Genomic DNA, 15,540 nt, shown 5'->3' with positions numbered 1-15,540 from the left:
TCGTGAAGGCCATTCAATTGTTTCAATTCCTTCATCCTCCAGGTACTGCCTGCATACTCTTGCCACGTGAGGCCGGGCATTGTCGTGCATTAGGAGGAAACCAGGACCTACTGCACCAGCGTAGGGTCTGACAGTGGGTTCAAGGATTTCATCTCGATACCTTATGGCAGTCAGAGCACCATTTCCTAGGCAATAGAGGTCTGTGCGTCCCTCCATGGATATGCCTCCCCAGACCATCACTGACCCACCACCAAACCTGTCATGTTGAACGACGTTGCAGGCAGCATAACGTTCTCCTTGTCTTCTCCAGACTCTTTCACGTCTATCACAGGTGCTCAGGGTGAACCTGCTCTCGTCTGTGAAAAGTACAGGGCGCCAGTGGCGGACTTGCCAATTTTGGTGTTCTTGAGCAAATGCCAATCGAGCTCCACGGTGCTGGGCAGTGAGCACAGAGCCCACTACAGGACGTCGGGCCCTCAGGCCACCTTCATGAAGTCTGTTCCTGATTGTTTGGGTAGAGACATTCACACCAGTGGCCCTCTGGAGGTCATTCTGTAGGGCACGAGCAGTGGTCAGCCTGTTCCGCCTTGCACAAACGAGCAGGTATCGGTCCTGCTGAGGGGTTGAGGACCTTCTACGGCCCTGTCCAGCTCTCTGAGAATAACCACCAGTCTCCTGAAATCTCCTCCATGTTCTGGAGATTGCGCTGGGAGACACATTAAACCTTCTTGCTGCAGCACATGTGGATGTGCCATCCTGTAGAAGTTGGACAACCCGTGCAACTTCTGTAGGGTTAAGGAATCACCTCATACTACCAGTAGAGATAATTACGCAAGCCAAAATCAGCACGAGTGGAAAACCAGCCAAAAAAGATCAAGAGGGAGAAACTTGAAATGACCTCCACATGTAAAACCAGTCCTGTTATGAGGATTTTCTAATTGTTGCCACTGAAGTGCAGCTGTCGTTAATTCCATGAACACCAATACAGCTGAAATTTATCAACGAGGCCCTCAGCTGCTTAACCAACCAGAAAATTATCAGACAGGTTTAATTCAATTCATGCCAGGCCCAATAAAAAAAGTGTTCCTTTAATTTTTGTGAGCAGTGTATTTTTGACACAGGTGACAAATTGACTTTGTATTGTTAGTATCAACATTTAAACTTTTTTAATTATATTTGTGCAGCGGGCCATCAACAAGATGTGACGCAATTTATTTGTTGTATTTTTAATTATTTATTTATAAAAATATATATATATTTGCTACAGTAGTTTTGCCTAATACTGCAGCAAATAAGTTACTTAGTGCAGGAAGTATGTGCCTAAACTGTTTAGATACAAACTCCCGTAAATAATAAAGATTAAATAATAGTAGATGTGTATGTTTCGTGTGGTAGTTAGAGGTCTTACAATAAACGTTTATTTGCAATAAAATTGTTAAACCGGTTAAAAGGAGTAAACTGAATGGAAAAGGGTGCGTTTACGACTACATTTCCCATGGTGCACGCCGTCAGCGCTACGTCACATGTTTTCCTTTCTCACGCGGCAAAAGAGGTTAGGGAAACATGGCGGACGAGGAGGACTCGCCACCCGATCCTACCGCTGGGTCTCCCCCGGAGAGCCCTGGCACAGGGCGGCCTCACTCTGTCTCCTTCTCCGAGAGCGTCCAGCCGGCCGTCGGAATGGTTAGCCAGCTTCTAACCCAGCCGTCGTCGCTCAAGTTCGACAAAAACATCAAGCAGGCCTTCTACAACACCGGGGCGATGATATTTGTGGCTATCTGCTGCGGGGCGGCGGTCCTGGTCTACTTCATCCTGGAAGCCTTCCTCCGGCCGCTGCTCTGGGCTGTGCTGTGCGGCACCTTCCTCCACCCCTTCAAGCACTCCCTAGCCCGGCTTGGGCGTTCCTGGCTCAGCGGTCTACAGGACACGGGGACGCCCATCGTGGTTGGCACTCTGCTGGTGCCAGTGTGGTGTGTCAACTATGTGGTGGACGCCATGGGTAGGCAGGTAGTGCAGCAGCTCACCCTGCTGCTGGTGATCGGAGCCGGGGCGCCGCTGCTCTACCTCCTCTACCTGTCCTGGAGCTTTATCGGTATGCAGGTGCTACTGGGCTACCTCTGTGGGATCATCTCGGCCGTGCTGGACTGTTTTCACGTAGTGTGGGTGAGTTGCATTGACAGTAAAAACTTCTGCCCATTCAGAATATATATTATATTTATATAGTCTGACTGACACTGCCAGTAAGTAGTAAATACAGCAACAATATTTTTGATATTTTTGCAGTTTACTGTGGTGTACAACTCCACTCCCCACATCGTTATAATGTGCCACCAAGTCTGTTATGGTAGATGTGCATGAGGTGTGTTCAGAAGCCGAGATACGATGCCATCTACTGTATAGGGCAGAGGGTGAATGGGTAGTGCCAAAAAACATAGCACTAACTCTATCTGTGGTGGTCCAAAAGTATTCGTGACAGGCTGCCACAAATAAATGAATGTCTGCAAAACACTGTATTCATCTGGTTCTTGACTAATATGCTTAAAATGATTCTAATGCATAAAACACATTGTCTCAACAACTAATTTGAACTAACAGTAGATAAAGTAAGTTAAGCAGGCAAACTATGGCATTTGCCTGTTTTGTTCCACGCAGTTTTATAAATTCCAGTCACTTTTTTTTTTATTGTCAGGTGTGCACAGTGGTTGTGGGCTATTTGTTGGCAGTGGGCTTTAAGTGGAGTCCTTACACTGAAGGCTACTTGAGAGCTGCTGCACTGCCTGTGTGGACCACCCTGCTTTTCTACATTGGTGAGTGAGATTCTATTCAACAGAACACATGCAGACAAATGCTGTGTAACATGAGAAAGCCCCCCTCCCTTTTATATTTAGCACACTGGGGGAATTCTGCAATGAGGTTTTGACCTTTTGAGGACTTTGAATTGTTAAAAACGGCAAGCGTGCAATACAAGATACGTTGTCAAAAATGTTTTGCAGATGAATTAATAGTATTTGATATTCATTTAGTGTCTCTGACTGGCTCGTGGAAAGTTCCCCTATTTGTGGTGGTGCTCGTGCTGCTCGTTGTGGGCTCCCAAGAGAAATCACCTGTCCCTGGCAGAGGTAAGACTTGGTCATTTAATACAGTCGTCCCTCGGTTATTGCGGTTAATTGGTTCCAGACCAAACTGTGATAATTGATTTTTCTCGAAGTACGATTCCATATTAATAAATGGAATATTTTTGTAGTTATGACGTAGAAAACCTGTTGACAATAACATTATTAGAGCCCTTTACACATGAAATAACACCCATATAGTCACCTTTCTGTTTATATTACCCAATATAGTAGATATAATCAGAGAAAATAAGGAATAAATAAGATAACATAGACTCATAGACTGTTTTTTTCTGGACAGCTTACTTCCTGCAGTGGCTATTGTCTCATCAATGTATTGTAATTGTAGCTTTAAATGGTATCACCCAATATAGTAGACATAATAAGAGTAAATAAGCCATTTAAGATGCAAATAAAACTCCTGCTCGTGTGTGTCACAGTAAATGTGTTCCTTAGGGGACCTTACTGCCGGGTGGACAGATGTGTGGAGGACAGGAAGTAACGTCAGAGGTTCAGAGTTGAGTTTTAGCTTGTCGTGGGTTATTATTATGATTATTATGTTGTGCCTTTTGTGAGATAATTTAAACCTGCAGTAAATGCCTGTTCTGGCGATCACGTCTGGTGCTTGTCTTACCGAACAGTTACTGACATCTAGTGGCCAAGGTAGAATTCCAATTCATTTAGTTAGTTCACTTAGCCATTTTTATTCTTGGAAATGCTTAATTTAAGCCACAAATAAATGCAATTTGCTTAATTAAATATGCTGAATGATAGCTCATATTCAACCATGAAACAGCGGCCATTTATGAACTAATTGATGTTTGAAAAACCGGGATAGAGTGAAGACGTGATGTTTTTTTTATATATTAGGTGTAGTATTGTGATTCTTTGACACTATTGGATAGGTATCAATTTAACAATGTTTATTATTGAGTTTACCACTGAAAGCTATTATTTATCTATATGAGACAGTCAAAATATTAGACACAGCTCTCAGCATGATCGTTTTGAGGATTTCTCTTTCTCTTTATACCAACTCTTCAGGAGAGCTATCGGGGCAGGTGTTGTCGTTTGCCGCTAACACATTTTACATGGCCGTTTCCTGTGGTAAACTTCAGCCGAAGTCGCAGCCCAGCAAAGTACGTGCAACAGGTGAGCAATTTGTGCTTGTTTTTTGTAAAAGTGTTGACTTAGACTGCATGGGTGTGCAGTACCTTGAAGAAAATCTGTAATTATGCTTCAAGAAATCTATAGCAAATAGTGAAGAAGCAGAACTTATTCCATCTTATACCATCTTTGTGCATATGTTTGACCCCTAAGATGGTGACGATTCAGTGGACCACATCCCAGCCACCCCTGGCTTCCCTCAGGCCTCTCGACCAGTACCAACCGGCCTCTTCCAGAAAGAGAAGGCCTCCCACAAGGCCAGTGACATCTACTTCATCCTGCTGGTCTGGGCCATAGTCCTGGTCCAGGTATGGCTCAACCTTTGGATCCTCCAGCTCCTTCCCATCCCTGTGGCTGGTAACATACACATACTCGGGCATGACATCTTTTCCGACATGCTTCCAGTACAAGATGTACTCCTCACAGCTGTGTTGATGCTTTAGTGTGGGTGATGAAGAAGCTGGTGGTCCATTTTGGACTGAAGAGCTTTGCAGAGCGGACTCTGACCTCATGGTGGGCGGTGCTGGAACGGTTCGGTCGGGAACGAGAGGAGGCCCTGCTGCCGGGTCCTATTAAAGGCTTGGCTCAGTTCTTACTGCGTATTGACACTAAGGTAATTCTGGTCCACATGAGCGCATGTCTTATATTTAGGGTTGGTGTTTCACACACGCGTTTGTGGATGTGTTTCACACAGGAGTGCAATCTATTTGTGGTGGTGGTGGGTTGGCGGGAGGGGCTTTGACGTAATGATGTTATCATCTAATATGCATAACTGACCATGACACATTAGCATGTAATTGTAATGAATGCTGTAGGAGAGAGGAATAACGGTGTGGGAGACAAATAGTGAGTAAATAAAAACATGAAAAACAATGTTTACAACTACAACTGAACTACTGCAACTGATTCTCCTGTCACTTAGCTTTGCCGTGTTTTTTAATGTCACAAAAAAGACAGAGCCACCTGTGAGTGGTTTTAGATGGGGTAGGGGCCCAGAACAATACATGCTTTCAGGTTAGTTTACAAAAGTCTCCTCACTAGATTTATCGCTAGTCACTTTTTGATAAGGAGTACAGTGGAACCTTGGTTAGTGTCATTAATTTGTTCCAGGAGGTCTGCCTCTAACTGAAACGGACGCTAACCAAATAATTTTTTCCCATAGGAAATCCAATTAATCAGTCCCAGAAAGCAAAAAATGTTAATACAAAACACATTTTTATAGTTTTAATTATAGTTTGACATGCAGAAAACAATTGGAAAAGCATATAAAAGATGAATGAAAGGGGTGAATGAACGTTTCAGGTTACTCTTACCTTCACTGAAGACGTGATTGTTGACATGACTGTCCCCAAAGACACGATGTGGCAGCGACCTCAACCACCACCACCTTCCTGTTTTCACACGAGTTGTTTCTTGAATTCAATAGTGTTTCTCACCTCAATACTGTAACCCAAAATGGAGCCAAACAAAAGTTGCGGGTGCCAGCACTTTGATAAAGAAGGTGAGAAAAACTATTGAATTTAAGAAATAACTCATGACAAAACAGGAAGATGGTGTCCATGTGGTGTCCATGTGGTGTCTGACTGTCAGGGATGCTCCGATCGGTCGGCCACCGGTCAGTATCGGCTGATTTCCGTGAAAAATCATGTGATCGGATTTGAACAACAAACATTTGATTTTGGAGCAGGGTGAGTTTACGAGGCTCACGGTGTGATCATCAGTCAAACGGCAGCTAACGCAGCCATGTGGACACTCGCCCATATGTGCGTGACAGTCAGAAGGCTAAGCTAATAACCCCGAAAAATAGTTGAATTGACTGGACGAGATGACCAGCCTTTCTCAGCGGTGGAAGACACCAAGTTTTCCGAGTACTCTCTCACGTACCTGGAAGTCCTGCTAGAGCTCCACCAATGTACTCTCACATCCAAAATGTCCTTAAAGAAGGCGTTTCATCCTCTGTAAGTTTCACCAGTGATTTATGTTCTCTTGGAAAAACAAAGTCAAATAAGTTTTTAGTCTAAATTAAGGTGATTGTATGGTTCATTTTTTCATACCATATGGCCAATAGCACTTATCATACGTAAATAAATTCTAAAATGTATAAATTATCCATGTGATAGGTATCTGTATCCGCCGATTTCAATCTTGGATCGTCGGTATCAGAATCGGCAGCATAAAACCCTGGTCTGAGCATCCCTTGTAGAAACCCTTTGCTTGCCCACACTCCTTTTGTTGTCTGCACCAGAACACAGGCGTTGTCGCTTTGTTGCACAGGGGAATGTGCTGACTGCTGCACAAACCTTTCCCATAATAACTTTCCCAATGTCTCTTTGTGTCTTCTATCCAAGCTGTGGCATTGGCTTAACAAGCAGGTAATGATGTAGTGATGAGAGAGACTGTTGACGAAGTGTGTGTGAGTGACACAGTCAAAGACGAAAAAGGATGTTGATGTGTGAGCGAGAGACAGAGAAGGAACACGCTTGGACTGGCTTTAACCCATCCATCACCTTCTCGTGCTGCCTACATGGTGTTTTGTCCTCTTGATTGCCCACTTAGATTTGAGTTTTTCCTCACAGGAATCAGCAGGTCCCATTGCTGCTTCTTTGTCTTTGCTGTGCTGGTTTGGCTTGACTGTGTGTGACTTACATACACTGCAAGTCATCAGGTAGCAGAGGGCTGTGTTTTAGGGCAACACATACAAAAAAAATACAGTTTTTAAAAAATCAAAACAGATGAGGGAGGACACTGCAGGTTATGCAATGGTGCAGTAAGAAGTTACATTTTTTTGACATTCAAATTGTGCGTAAGGCACACAAAAAGTGAAAGGTTTTTACTTCCAGGGTTTTTTTTCTTTACCTTTGTCGCCAAAGTGCTTCCTCATTTGGGTTCAGTTGGTTTTCTTTACTGTGTGCGATGCTCCATATGTAAAGTGCCTTGAGATTGCTTTAGAAATAGAATTGACATGATGTGACAAATATCCAGAGGTCATCAAATGCAAAGAAGTGGCCCATATTCTAGAATAATTTGAATAAAATTTGGAAATTAAACAATTTAATTAAAAATAATCATGAAATTAGTCAGTGATTATCCGTTTTTTTTGGCTTTTTTTTTTTTTTTTTACATTGTGTGCAATCCACTATCAATTTTATATTAACCTGTCTACAAAATATAAAAATGATTACAAAATGTACTGCTTCATATAATATTTTTATATTTGTATAATCAAGAAATTTATTTATACAAATTTTAGATGCAATTTTTTTAGATAAATATAACTTTTTAGCGTATTTTGACTTACAATTGATTCGTTTTAGCGTGTTTTAATAAACACAAATTTGAAGAAAATCAAAGCACCCCCGCACCCCAACCCCCCCAGTACAACACAGAGGAGATTGGCTGTAGACCATTGCTAATCAGTCAATGAGGACGCAGAAGACAGTGGGCGGTGCAGACAGAAGACAGGGAAGAGAGCGAGCCACAGCCACCCAAAGCACAGAACTACAACACTCGCACTCGCTTCGCACAATGCAGTTCTTCTTAAAGAGCCAGGCTCGGCCTGTAACAGCGTCCATACGCTGCAAAAAAAAGCACTAAAATTGCACACAAAAAAAGCAAAATCTGCGAAAGGTGAACTGCGATGGAGCGAGGGAACGCTGTACACAGCTTGACTTTGTTTTTTGCATGTCTCCATGATGCTGAAGCACAAGGATGAGTGTGTGTGTGTGTGTGTGTGTCTATGTACTTGTCTTATTGCTTTTAGCTCCTTCAGGCTGTGAGTCCAGGGTTCTTTTCTTTTTTCGATGCAAGCAGCTTCTCCACATTAGACGGACTTTGCTTTGTCCCTTTGTCCGTGTTTTCAACCCTTTCCCTACCTGCCTCCCCTTCTTCTGTCTGCTCCATGCAGATGGTGGTGTGGTTGGAGCGCTCCCTGGATAAAATCATCAGCATCTTCATCATCATCATCCTGGTCACAGGGACCCTCCTCATGGCGCTGCTGCTCACTGCCATGGTACGTGTTCCTTGTTCGGGAAGCACTTCCATCCCTGCTGTATCAGTGACCTCGCCTCGCTCGGATGTTTCCAGGTTCATCACGAGAGCGTTCACATCATTGAGGTCACCAGTAATCTCATCAACGAGACTGTCTCCAACCACCCAGAATGGGCAAAGTAGGCCAGCCGTCTTGTTATTTCTCATCATCTCCAAAATCTGTGAGCTGCATGCTGTAAAAACCTCATCCTCATCCTCTCCAGCTTGCTTCCAGAGGCTCGTGTGGTCCAGAAGGCCTTGAATTCAGCCGTCACAAACGTCTATCAGCACGGCAGAGAATGGATAACACAAAAAGTTGGCATTACGTTTATTTTTTGTAATTTTTTTGGAGTAATTGTGTGAATGTGTGATACAGTCGTCCCTTGTTTATAGCCGTTAATTGGTTCCAGACCCGACCGCAATCAATGAATTTCTGCGATATAGGATTCGATGTTCTTAAATGGAATATTTTTTTTAATTAAAGCGACAGTTTGGATTTTTTTTTTTTACATGAAGCTGTATGTCATGCCCATCAACAGTGTAGTGCATCAACAGTGATGTAAAAAATCACTTTAAAGCATAGAAACCCTGTAAAGGACTTTCAAAATAAGTTTTTTACCATTATTAGAGCCCTCTAGGTATGAAATAACACCCCTATAGTCACCTTTACAGTCCTAGTATTCATTATTTACATCACATTGCACAACTTTTATGCTGCAGGGACTCGAGATGGTCGTTAGGTAGCAAGCTAGTTAGCTAACCAATTAGCCTTGAATTTATTTCTTCTAAACTTGTGAAGCCAAACCACTTCCACATGGAATAGGAGGAGAACTTTTTTTTTTCACTCTCATGTCGGACATGCCGTGGCTTGACATCATGACTTCATGCGGTAATGCAATGTAAGGTAATGTCTCAATGTTTTGTGTCATTACTGCCGCCTAGTGACCAGAATACTACATATCACTTGTATTTCAAATTATTTTGACTAATAATAGATTTTACCCGCGACCCTAATGAGGAGAAGCAGCATAGAAAATGGATGGATGGATAATAGATTTTAATTTTAGATAGAATAATAATTTTTTCCACTGTTATATGTCAATATTGTCAATATTCATTTATTGTTTCTAGGAGGAGGCATTTAATAGATGGGATATATCGATATATCAGAGCTCTTACTAGGTCCAGTAAGACTCCTCTGATGTCATCCCTGTTCTGTTCACAGCCAGCCACTAGGGGGCACATTTCTATGACGTGTTTATCAGCATTACCATATAGTCCGTCATTCATCTCCTCTTTTATTTGTGTGCAGCTTCACAAGATGCTAGGAGACAAGGCCAACCACACAGCGGTAATTGAGAAGCAAGTGTTGGAACTTTGGGACAGACTCTACCAATCCTGGTTTGTCAAGGTAGCAATGAAGCGGGGTGGTTCCTCTATCCCTTTCAAGACAGCGTCCACCTTATTCAGGTGTATTTCTTTGTAGAACGTGACCCACTCTGGTCGCCCTCGAAGTCAGAAGATGAATGTCCACAGACAAAACAGTTGGTTGGGGGACATCCTGGACTGGAAGGACATTGCCTCTTTTCTGCAGGAGAATATTGAGACACTGTGGTCTGTAAGTGTTGTTTTTTTTACACACAATACACTTTTCCTGTAAAAGCACAGTGGAATCAGCTTAAGTGGACAACCCATTTATGTCGACCAACTCATCAAGTCCCGGTCTACCGCTCAAGTCGAGGGCCGTGGACATTAAGGGGTTCCTTTGTAGTAGTTGTAGGGTTGATGATGTTGTCTCTCAGATCGTGGAGTCTCTTTGGGTGGTGATGAGCAGAAACGTTGGCCTCCTCATCTCCACAACGACCACACTCCTCACTGTGTTGTTTCACAGCGGCACTGCTCTGCTCAACTTTGCCCTCAGCCTGGTGAGAAGACTCCTGCTGCCTTCTGTCTTTTGCTGGTGGGGAATAAAGTCTTTAGTGATGCGCTGTTTTGGTGCAGGTGATCTTCTTGACCACCCTCTTCTACCTGCTGAGCTCCAGCGGAGAGTCTTACAAACCTGTCAAGTGGGTCATCAGCCTGACGCCCCTCTCACAGCCGGGACCTTCATCCAACATCATCGGACAGTCTGTGGAGGAGGCCATCAGGTACCGCTCACACCTGTCAACAAGAAAATATGTGTACAGGATGTATCTTCTTACTGTTACCACGGTCTCATTTGCACACACTTTTTCTTATTTCTATCAATTGTAAGGATCATTGTCATCATCAAGCTACTATCTGGCAAAGAATAACTATTTCATGATACATTTATTATTATTATTATTATTATTATTATTATTATTATTATTATTTGTCACAATTTATATTACAAGCCTATTTGAATGATATTTATGTCATTTCTATCATCAGTTGTATTGCTAGGTATGTTTTTATTTTGTATTCACATATTTCTTACTGCTGTATTCATTACGATACAATTCCAACACTACATTTGTTTATGGTTAGCTATGTATTTTGCCATATTACATCTTTTATATTATTTTCATAGTTTTCATATTCATTTTTACTGCTGTTTTAGACCAAATGGAATATTTAATTAGGATAAAATTACAATATTATTATTATTATTATTATTATTATTATTAGTAGTAGTAGTAGTAGTAGTAGTAGTAGTAGTAGTAGTAGTAGTAGTAGTAGTAGTAGTAGTATAATTAGATATATTATTATTAATAATAATAAATGATTCATTCTGTATGGATTACTAGATATCTTAAGGATATCTTAAAAAAATAATTCTGTGCTACTATAATTAATAGAAATTTAATAGTGACAATAATAATATAAGAAGAAGAATAGTGCTGTAATTGTATAGTAATACAGGAGTGGTCTAATACAGCAGTAAGAATTAATATGAAAATCATACAAAATATGGAATATTGCAAAAATAAATACCTAACAATAATTCAAACAATAATTGAATGAAGAATAAAGAATGTAAATGTTTAACTTGGTTTTATATTGATTACTATATTGATTAAGGACAAAGAAGAGAAAAAACAATTTGTGCTACTGTAATTAATAGCAGTGTAGTAATAATAATAATAATAATAATAATAATAATACATGTGTACAGGTATATATAAACAACAATAATAATTATCTTTACTATTATTATTATTATTATCATTCTACTGTATATATCACATCACCATTAATTATAATATCACAATATTATTGTTAAGGTTTTTTTATTAACAATTATTTGAAACAACATGTTTACAAAAAATAATAAAATAAGAATAATTGTGTTTTCTTTATAAAGAAAGTGTTGGCGCTATGGTATTGTGTTTGTTTGCTAGAGGTGTGTTCGATGCCTCTCTGAAGATGGCGGGCTTCTACGGCCTGTACACATGGCTCACACACACCATCTTTGGGATCAACATTGTCTTCATTCCTTCAGGTGAGAGTCTCCCTGTCAGTCCCGCAGGTGCAGACCTCTGTCATCGTTCCTTTCCTCACTCTCCTCTCTCTCTCTTCTTCCAAAAAGCTCTTGCTGCCATCCTGGGGGCGGTGCCCTTTCTGGGGACGTACTGGGCGGCCGTGCCCGCCGTGTGCGACCTTTGGTTGGCTCAGGGCGAAGGCGTGAAGGCCGTACTGCTCCTCGTCTGCCACCTGCTGCCCACCTACTTTGTTGACACCGCCATCTACTCTGATATCTCTGGGTGAGCGTCTGAAACACTGGACACTTGATTAGGTACACGTTCTATACACTTCTCAGCGTGATGCACTTGTACACCGCTCATGACGACACAGCTGAACACAAAATGCAGTTTTTAAATGAATCTTTTTATTATTAAGGAAAGGAAAAAATCCAAACCTACATGGTCCTGTGTGAAAATGTGATTGCCCCCCCAGTTAAAATATAATGGAGATGAATTGAGATCTACCAGTGTGGTAAAGGTTATAAAGCCATTTTTAAAGCTTTGGGACTGCAGCAAACCACAGTGAGAGCCATTATCCACAAATGGCCAAAACATGGAACAGTGGTGAACCTTCCCAGGAGTGGCCGGCCAACCAAAATTACCCCAAGAGCGCAGCAACGACTTGTCCAATAGGTCCCAAAAGACCCCACAAAAACATCCAAAGAACTGCAGGCCTCACTTGCCTCAGTTAAGGTCAGTGTTCACCATACGAAAGCCACTGGGCAAAAACAACCTGCATGGCAGAGTTCCAAGACCAAAACCACTGCTGAACAAAAAGAACATTAAGGCTTGTCTTAATTTTGACAGAAAACATCTTGATGATCCCCAAGACCTTTGGGAAAATACTCTGTGGTCTGACGAGACAAAAGTTAAACTTTTTGGAAGGTGTGTCGCATTACATGTGGTGTAAAAGTAATGCCGCATTTCAGAAAAAGAACATCATACCAACAGTAAAATATGGTGGTGGTAGTGTGATGGTCTGGGGCTGTTTTGCTGCTTCAGGACCTGGAAGACTTGCTGTGATAAATGGAACCATGAATTCTGCTGGCTACCAAAAAATCCTGAAGGAGAATGTCCGGCCATCTGTTGGTGACCTCAAGCTGAAACCAACTTGGATTCTGCAGCAGGACAATGATCCAAAACACACCAGCAAGTCCACCTCTGAATGGCTGAAGAACAACAAAATGAAGACCTTGGAGTGGCCTAGTCAAAGTCCTGACCTGAATCCTATTGAGATGCTGTGGCATGAAAAAATAAGAAACCAGGAAGGGAGCAACACTTTTTCCCACCACTGTCTATCATAGTGTAGTACTGTATATAACATATTCATATTTACAGTATATCATAGCATAAATATTATATATGCTATGATTTAATTACAAAAATCAGTTGTACAGCTGAAGGCCTTCCCCTAATAATTTTCTTAGCCTGAAAATATGCCAAGCCCTCTCTGCAGTTGAGTTACAGTAATCGGGGTTGTCATTTGTGTGCGTGTGTGTGTGTGTGTGTGTGTGTGTTCAGGGGTGGTCACCCCTACCTGACAGGGTTGGCAGTGGCGGGTGGAGCCTACTACCTGGGCCTGGAGGGCGCCATCATCGGGCCCATCCTCCTGTGCATCCTGGTGGTGGCGGCCAACATCTACAGCGCCATGCTGATGAGCCCCAACTCTGCGGCGCCAACGCCGGTGCAGGCGAGCTGGCCTCAGCAAGGCATCAGGTTGAAATCCTGCCCGCCAACCACCGCTGTGCAAAATGTTCCACTCTTAGCACGTTTTCTGTTTTTGCTTGTCCCCTTTAAGGCCCTTCCCTGACTCCACCCCTTCTGTTCTGAGGAAGAGCAGCGACTGAGAGTGACACAGGTAGAACATCATGTGACCCAAAAAGACCCCTCCGTGTGCCGGGGGTCCAGCAACAAGACGGCGCCCGAGGAAGGCGGCGTCACGGCTGTTTACCCACACTGCTCCGCTGCACGGTCGCCCTGAGCAGTACGCTTGCCTGCTGCTGTCAATCAACAAGACGTGAGTTGACAAGCTCAATCCCAACACTGGTACTAACCACATCGTCACGCTCTTCTACACTCACATGGGCTATCTGGACACTAATATTTCATATTCACCCTAGTTCATATCATCTCTCTCACACACGCACACACACACACACACACGCACACACACACACACACAGAGAGATTCAAGTCACAAAGCAAAACTTTCCATGGGAAATTAATGAGAATTAACTGGAAATTGAGGGGTTTTTATTCATTATTATTATTATTATTATTTTTTTTTTTTTAAACAAAACATATATACAGACACGTATATTTTATTGTTTTTTTTTTCTAAAACCAGACTCATCATATTTGGGTTAAGGAAATAGGTATATAAATTATTTTAAAATAATAGAAATAGTAAACATATAATATAAATATATAAAAATAAATATTGAAAGGAAAAATGTCTCAAAATGTAAAATATTTTTTTAATGTCACTATATACTATTATTAAATGGATACAATATATAATAAAATAACACATAATATATTCTTTTCAATAATGGTTCATTTGTTGGCTGATTAATTGTGTACATGTTCAACTTTATCTGCATCTCCAGTTGTACAATTTTATTCTTTTTTTTCCCATAAAAAATTCTTTATTTTTTTTTAAATGGCTTAAAAAGTCCACACAAACGTTGCTGCACAGTGATGATCATATTTATATATACTGTATATACTGTATATGTGTATTACCATATACACCGTAAGTACAGTATATCTTCATTATGCTGATTAGTTTAATTCTTCATGATTTAAGTTCCATTTATAGACAGACTTTGAATTTGGTAAATTTCCAGTTTAAATCCTCTTAATTTTCATTTATTCCCGTGGAATGCTTCCAACTTCTTGCAACTTTCCAACTCAAGTGAGACTAAATGTTGTGCTGAGTTTGCCCCTTTGTGCTGCAGCACAGCCACGCTCAGTTACCGCACTTTCATTGGTTTTCTTAACAAACAAATAAGGAACTTAAGACTCCATAATTGATCAAATATTTCATGACACTGTAGATACTAAAAATGAATATGACCATTCATTACAGTTCGAGTGTTTTGATGATTTTAGTGTTTACAATTCCAGTTTACAACTCTGAACAGTGAAGTTAGTGTGGATGCTAACACCAGCAAAAGACAAGACGTGTCCTGGCCGGTCCACCGGTTTGCTAAATTAAGCACTCTTGTTGTACCAAATATGAAATAGAATATAATGCAGCTGTTTGTTTACTTGTTTGACTACACCAGCACTTTGTTCACAGCTCAAAGCTTTCATGAAAAACATGTCGTTTTCAGTCATAATTGTGTGTAAAAAGTGTAACTGACATGAAAAGGAAGTGTTCTTTGGTTTGTTTTTTGGACAGACATCATCAGTGTTTATCATGGTTTATCTTTTTTTTTTTTTTTTTTTTTGCTACTGCTGCTGTTATTTCTGCATCACTGCTTATGTATGCACTGATAAGTAAACACCACCATTTAAATAAGTCTGTCTCATTCTAGTCCATCCATTACAATTCACTTTCATTGGTAGCCAACTTTTATTCATCATTCGCCAGTTAAATAACACATTGCAGAATCAAAACAATAATAATAATTATGGAATTAATTTAAGTACTGTAATGCATTTAAAAAAAATCACAATTTAATCATTATTCCTATTTTTCAATTATGTTTAAAAATCATATGAATACGCACACAAGTAATTGT

The 15,540-nt window shown here is 41.0% G+C and overlaps 1 protein-coding gene across 3 annotated transcripts; it reads left to right on the top strand.

The window, feature by feature from the left end:
• Positions 1–1,543: 1,543 nt before the first annotated feature.
• tmem245 (transmembrane protein 245) lies at positions 1,544–15,501 on the top strand. 3 transcript variants are annotated; one of them, XM_054780677.1, is made up of 18 exons: positions 1,544–2,163; positions 2,690–2,807; positions 3,024–3,119; positions 4,158–4,265; positions 4,434–4,637; positions 4,724–4,893; positions 6,629–6,652; positions 8,185–8,289; positions 8,364–8,446; positions 8,531–8,621; positions 9,619–9,717; positions 9,793–9,924; positions 10,109–10,231; positions 10,308–10,453; positions 11,669–11,769; positions 11,857–12,031; positions 13,313–13,507; positions 13,590–15,501. In XM_054780677.1, the coding sequence occupies exons 1-18, from the start codon at positions 1,564–1,566 to the stop codon at positions 13,636–13,638; spliced, it is 2,619 nt and encodes an 872-aa protein (XP_054636652.1). In that variant the 5' UTR covers positions 1,544–1,563; the 3' UTR covers positions 13,639–15,501. The 3 variants fall into 3 exon arrangements, with proteins under 3 accessions (XP_054636652.1, XP_054636653.1, XP_054636654.1); XM_054780678.1 differs by lacking the exon at positions 6,629–6,652 and having other exon boundaries at positions 13,590–15,500; XM_054780679.1 differs by lacking the exon at positions 13,590–15,501 and having other exon boundaries at positions 11,857–12,063; positions 13,313–13,457.
• Positions 15,502–15,540: the final 39 nt, after the last annotated feature.

This window comes from Dunckerocampus dactyliophorus, chromosome 7 (genome assembly GCF_027744805.1).
Source record: "Dunckerocampus dactyliophorus isolate RoL2022-P2 chromosome 7, RoL_Ddac_1.1, whole genome shotgun sequence".
NCBI lineage: Eukaryota > Metazoa > Chordata > Actinopteri > Syngnathiformes > Syngnathidae > Dunckerocampus > Dunckerocampus dactyliophorus.
This window is presented reverse-complemented; position numbering and strand designations above follow the sequence as displayed.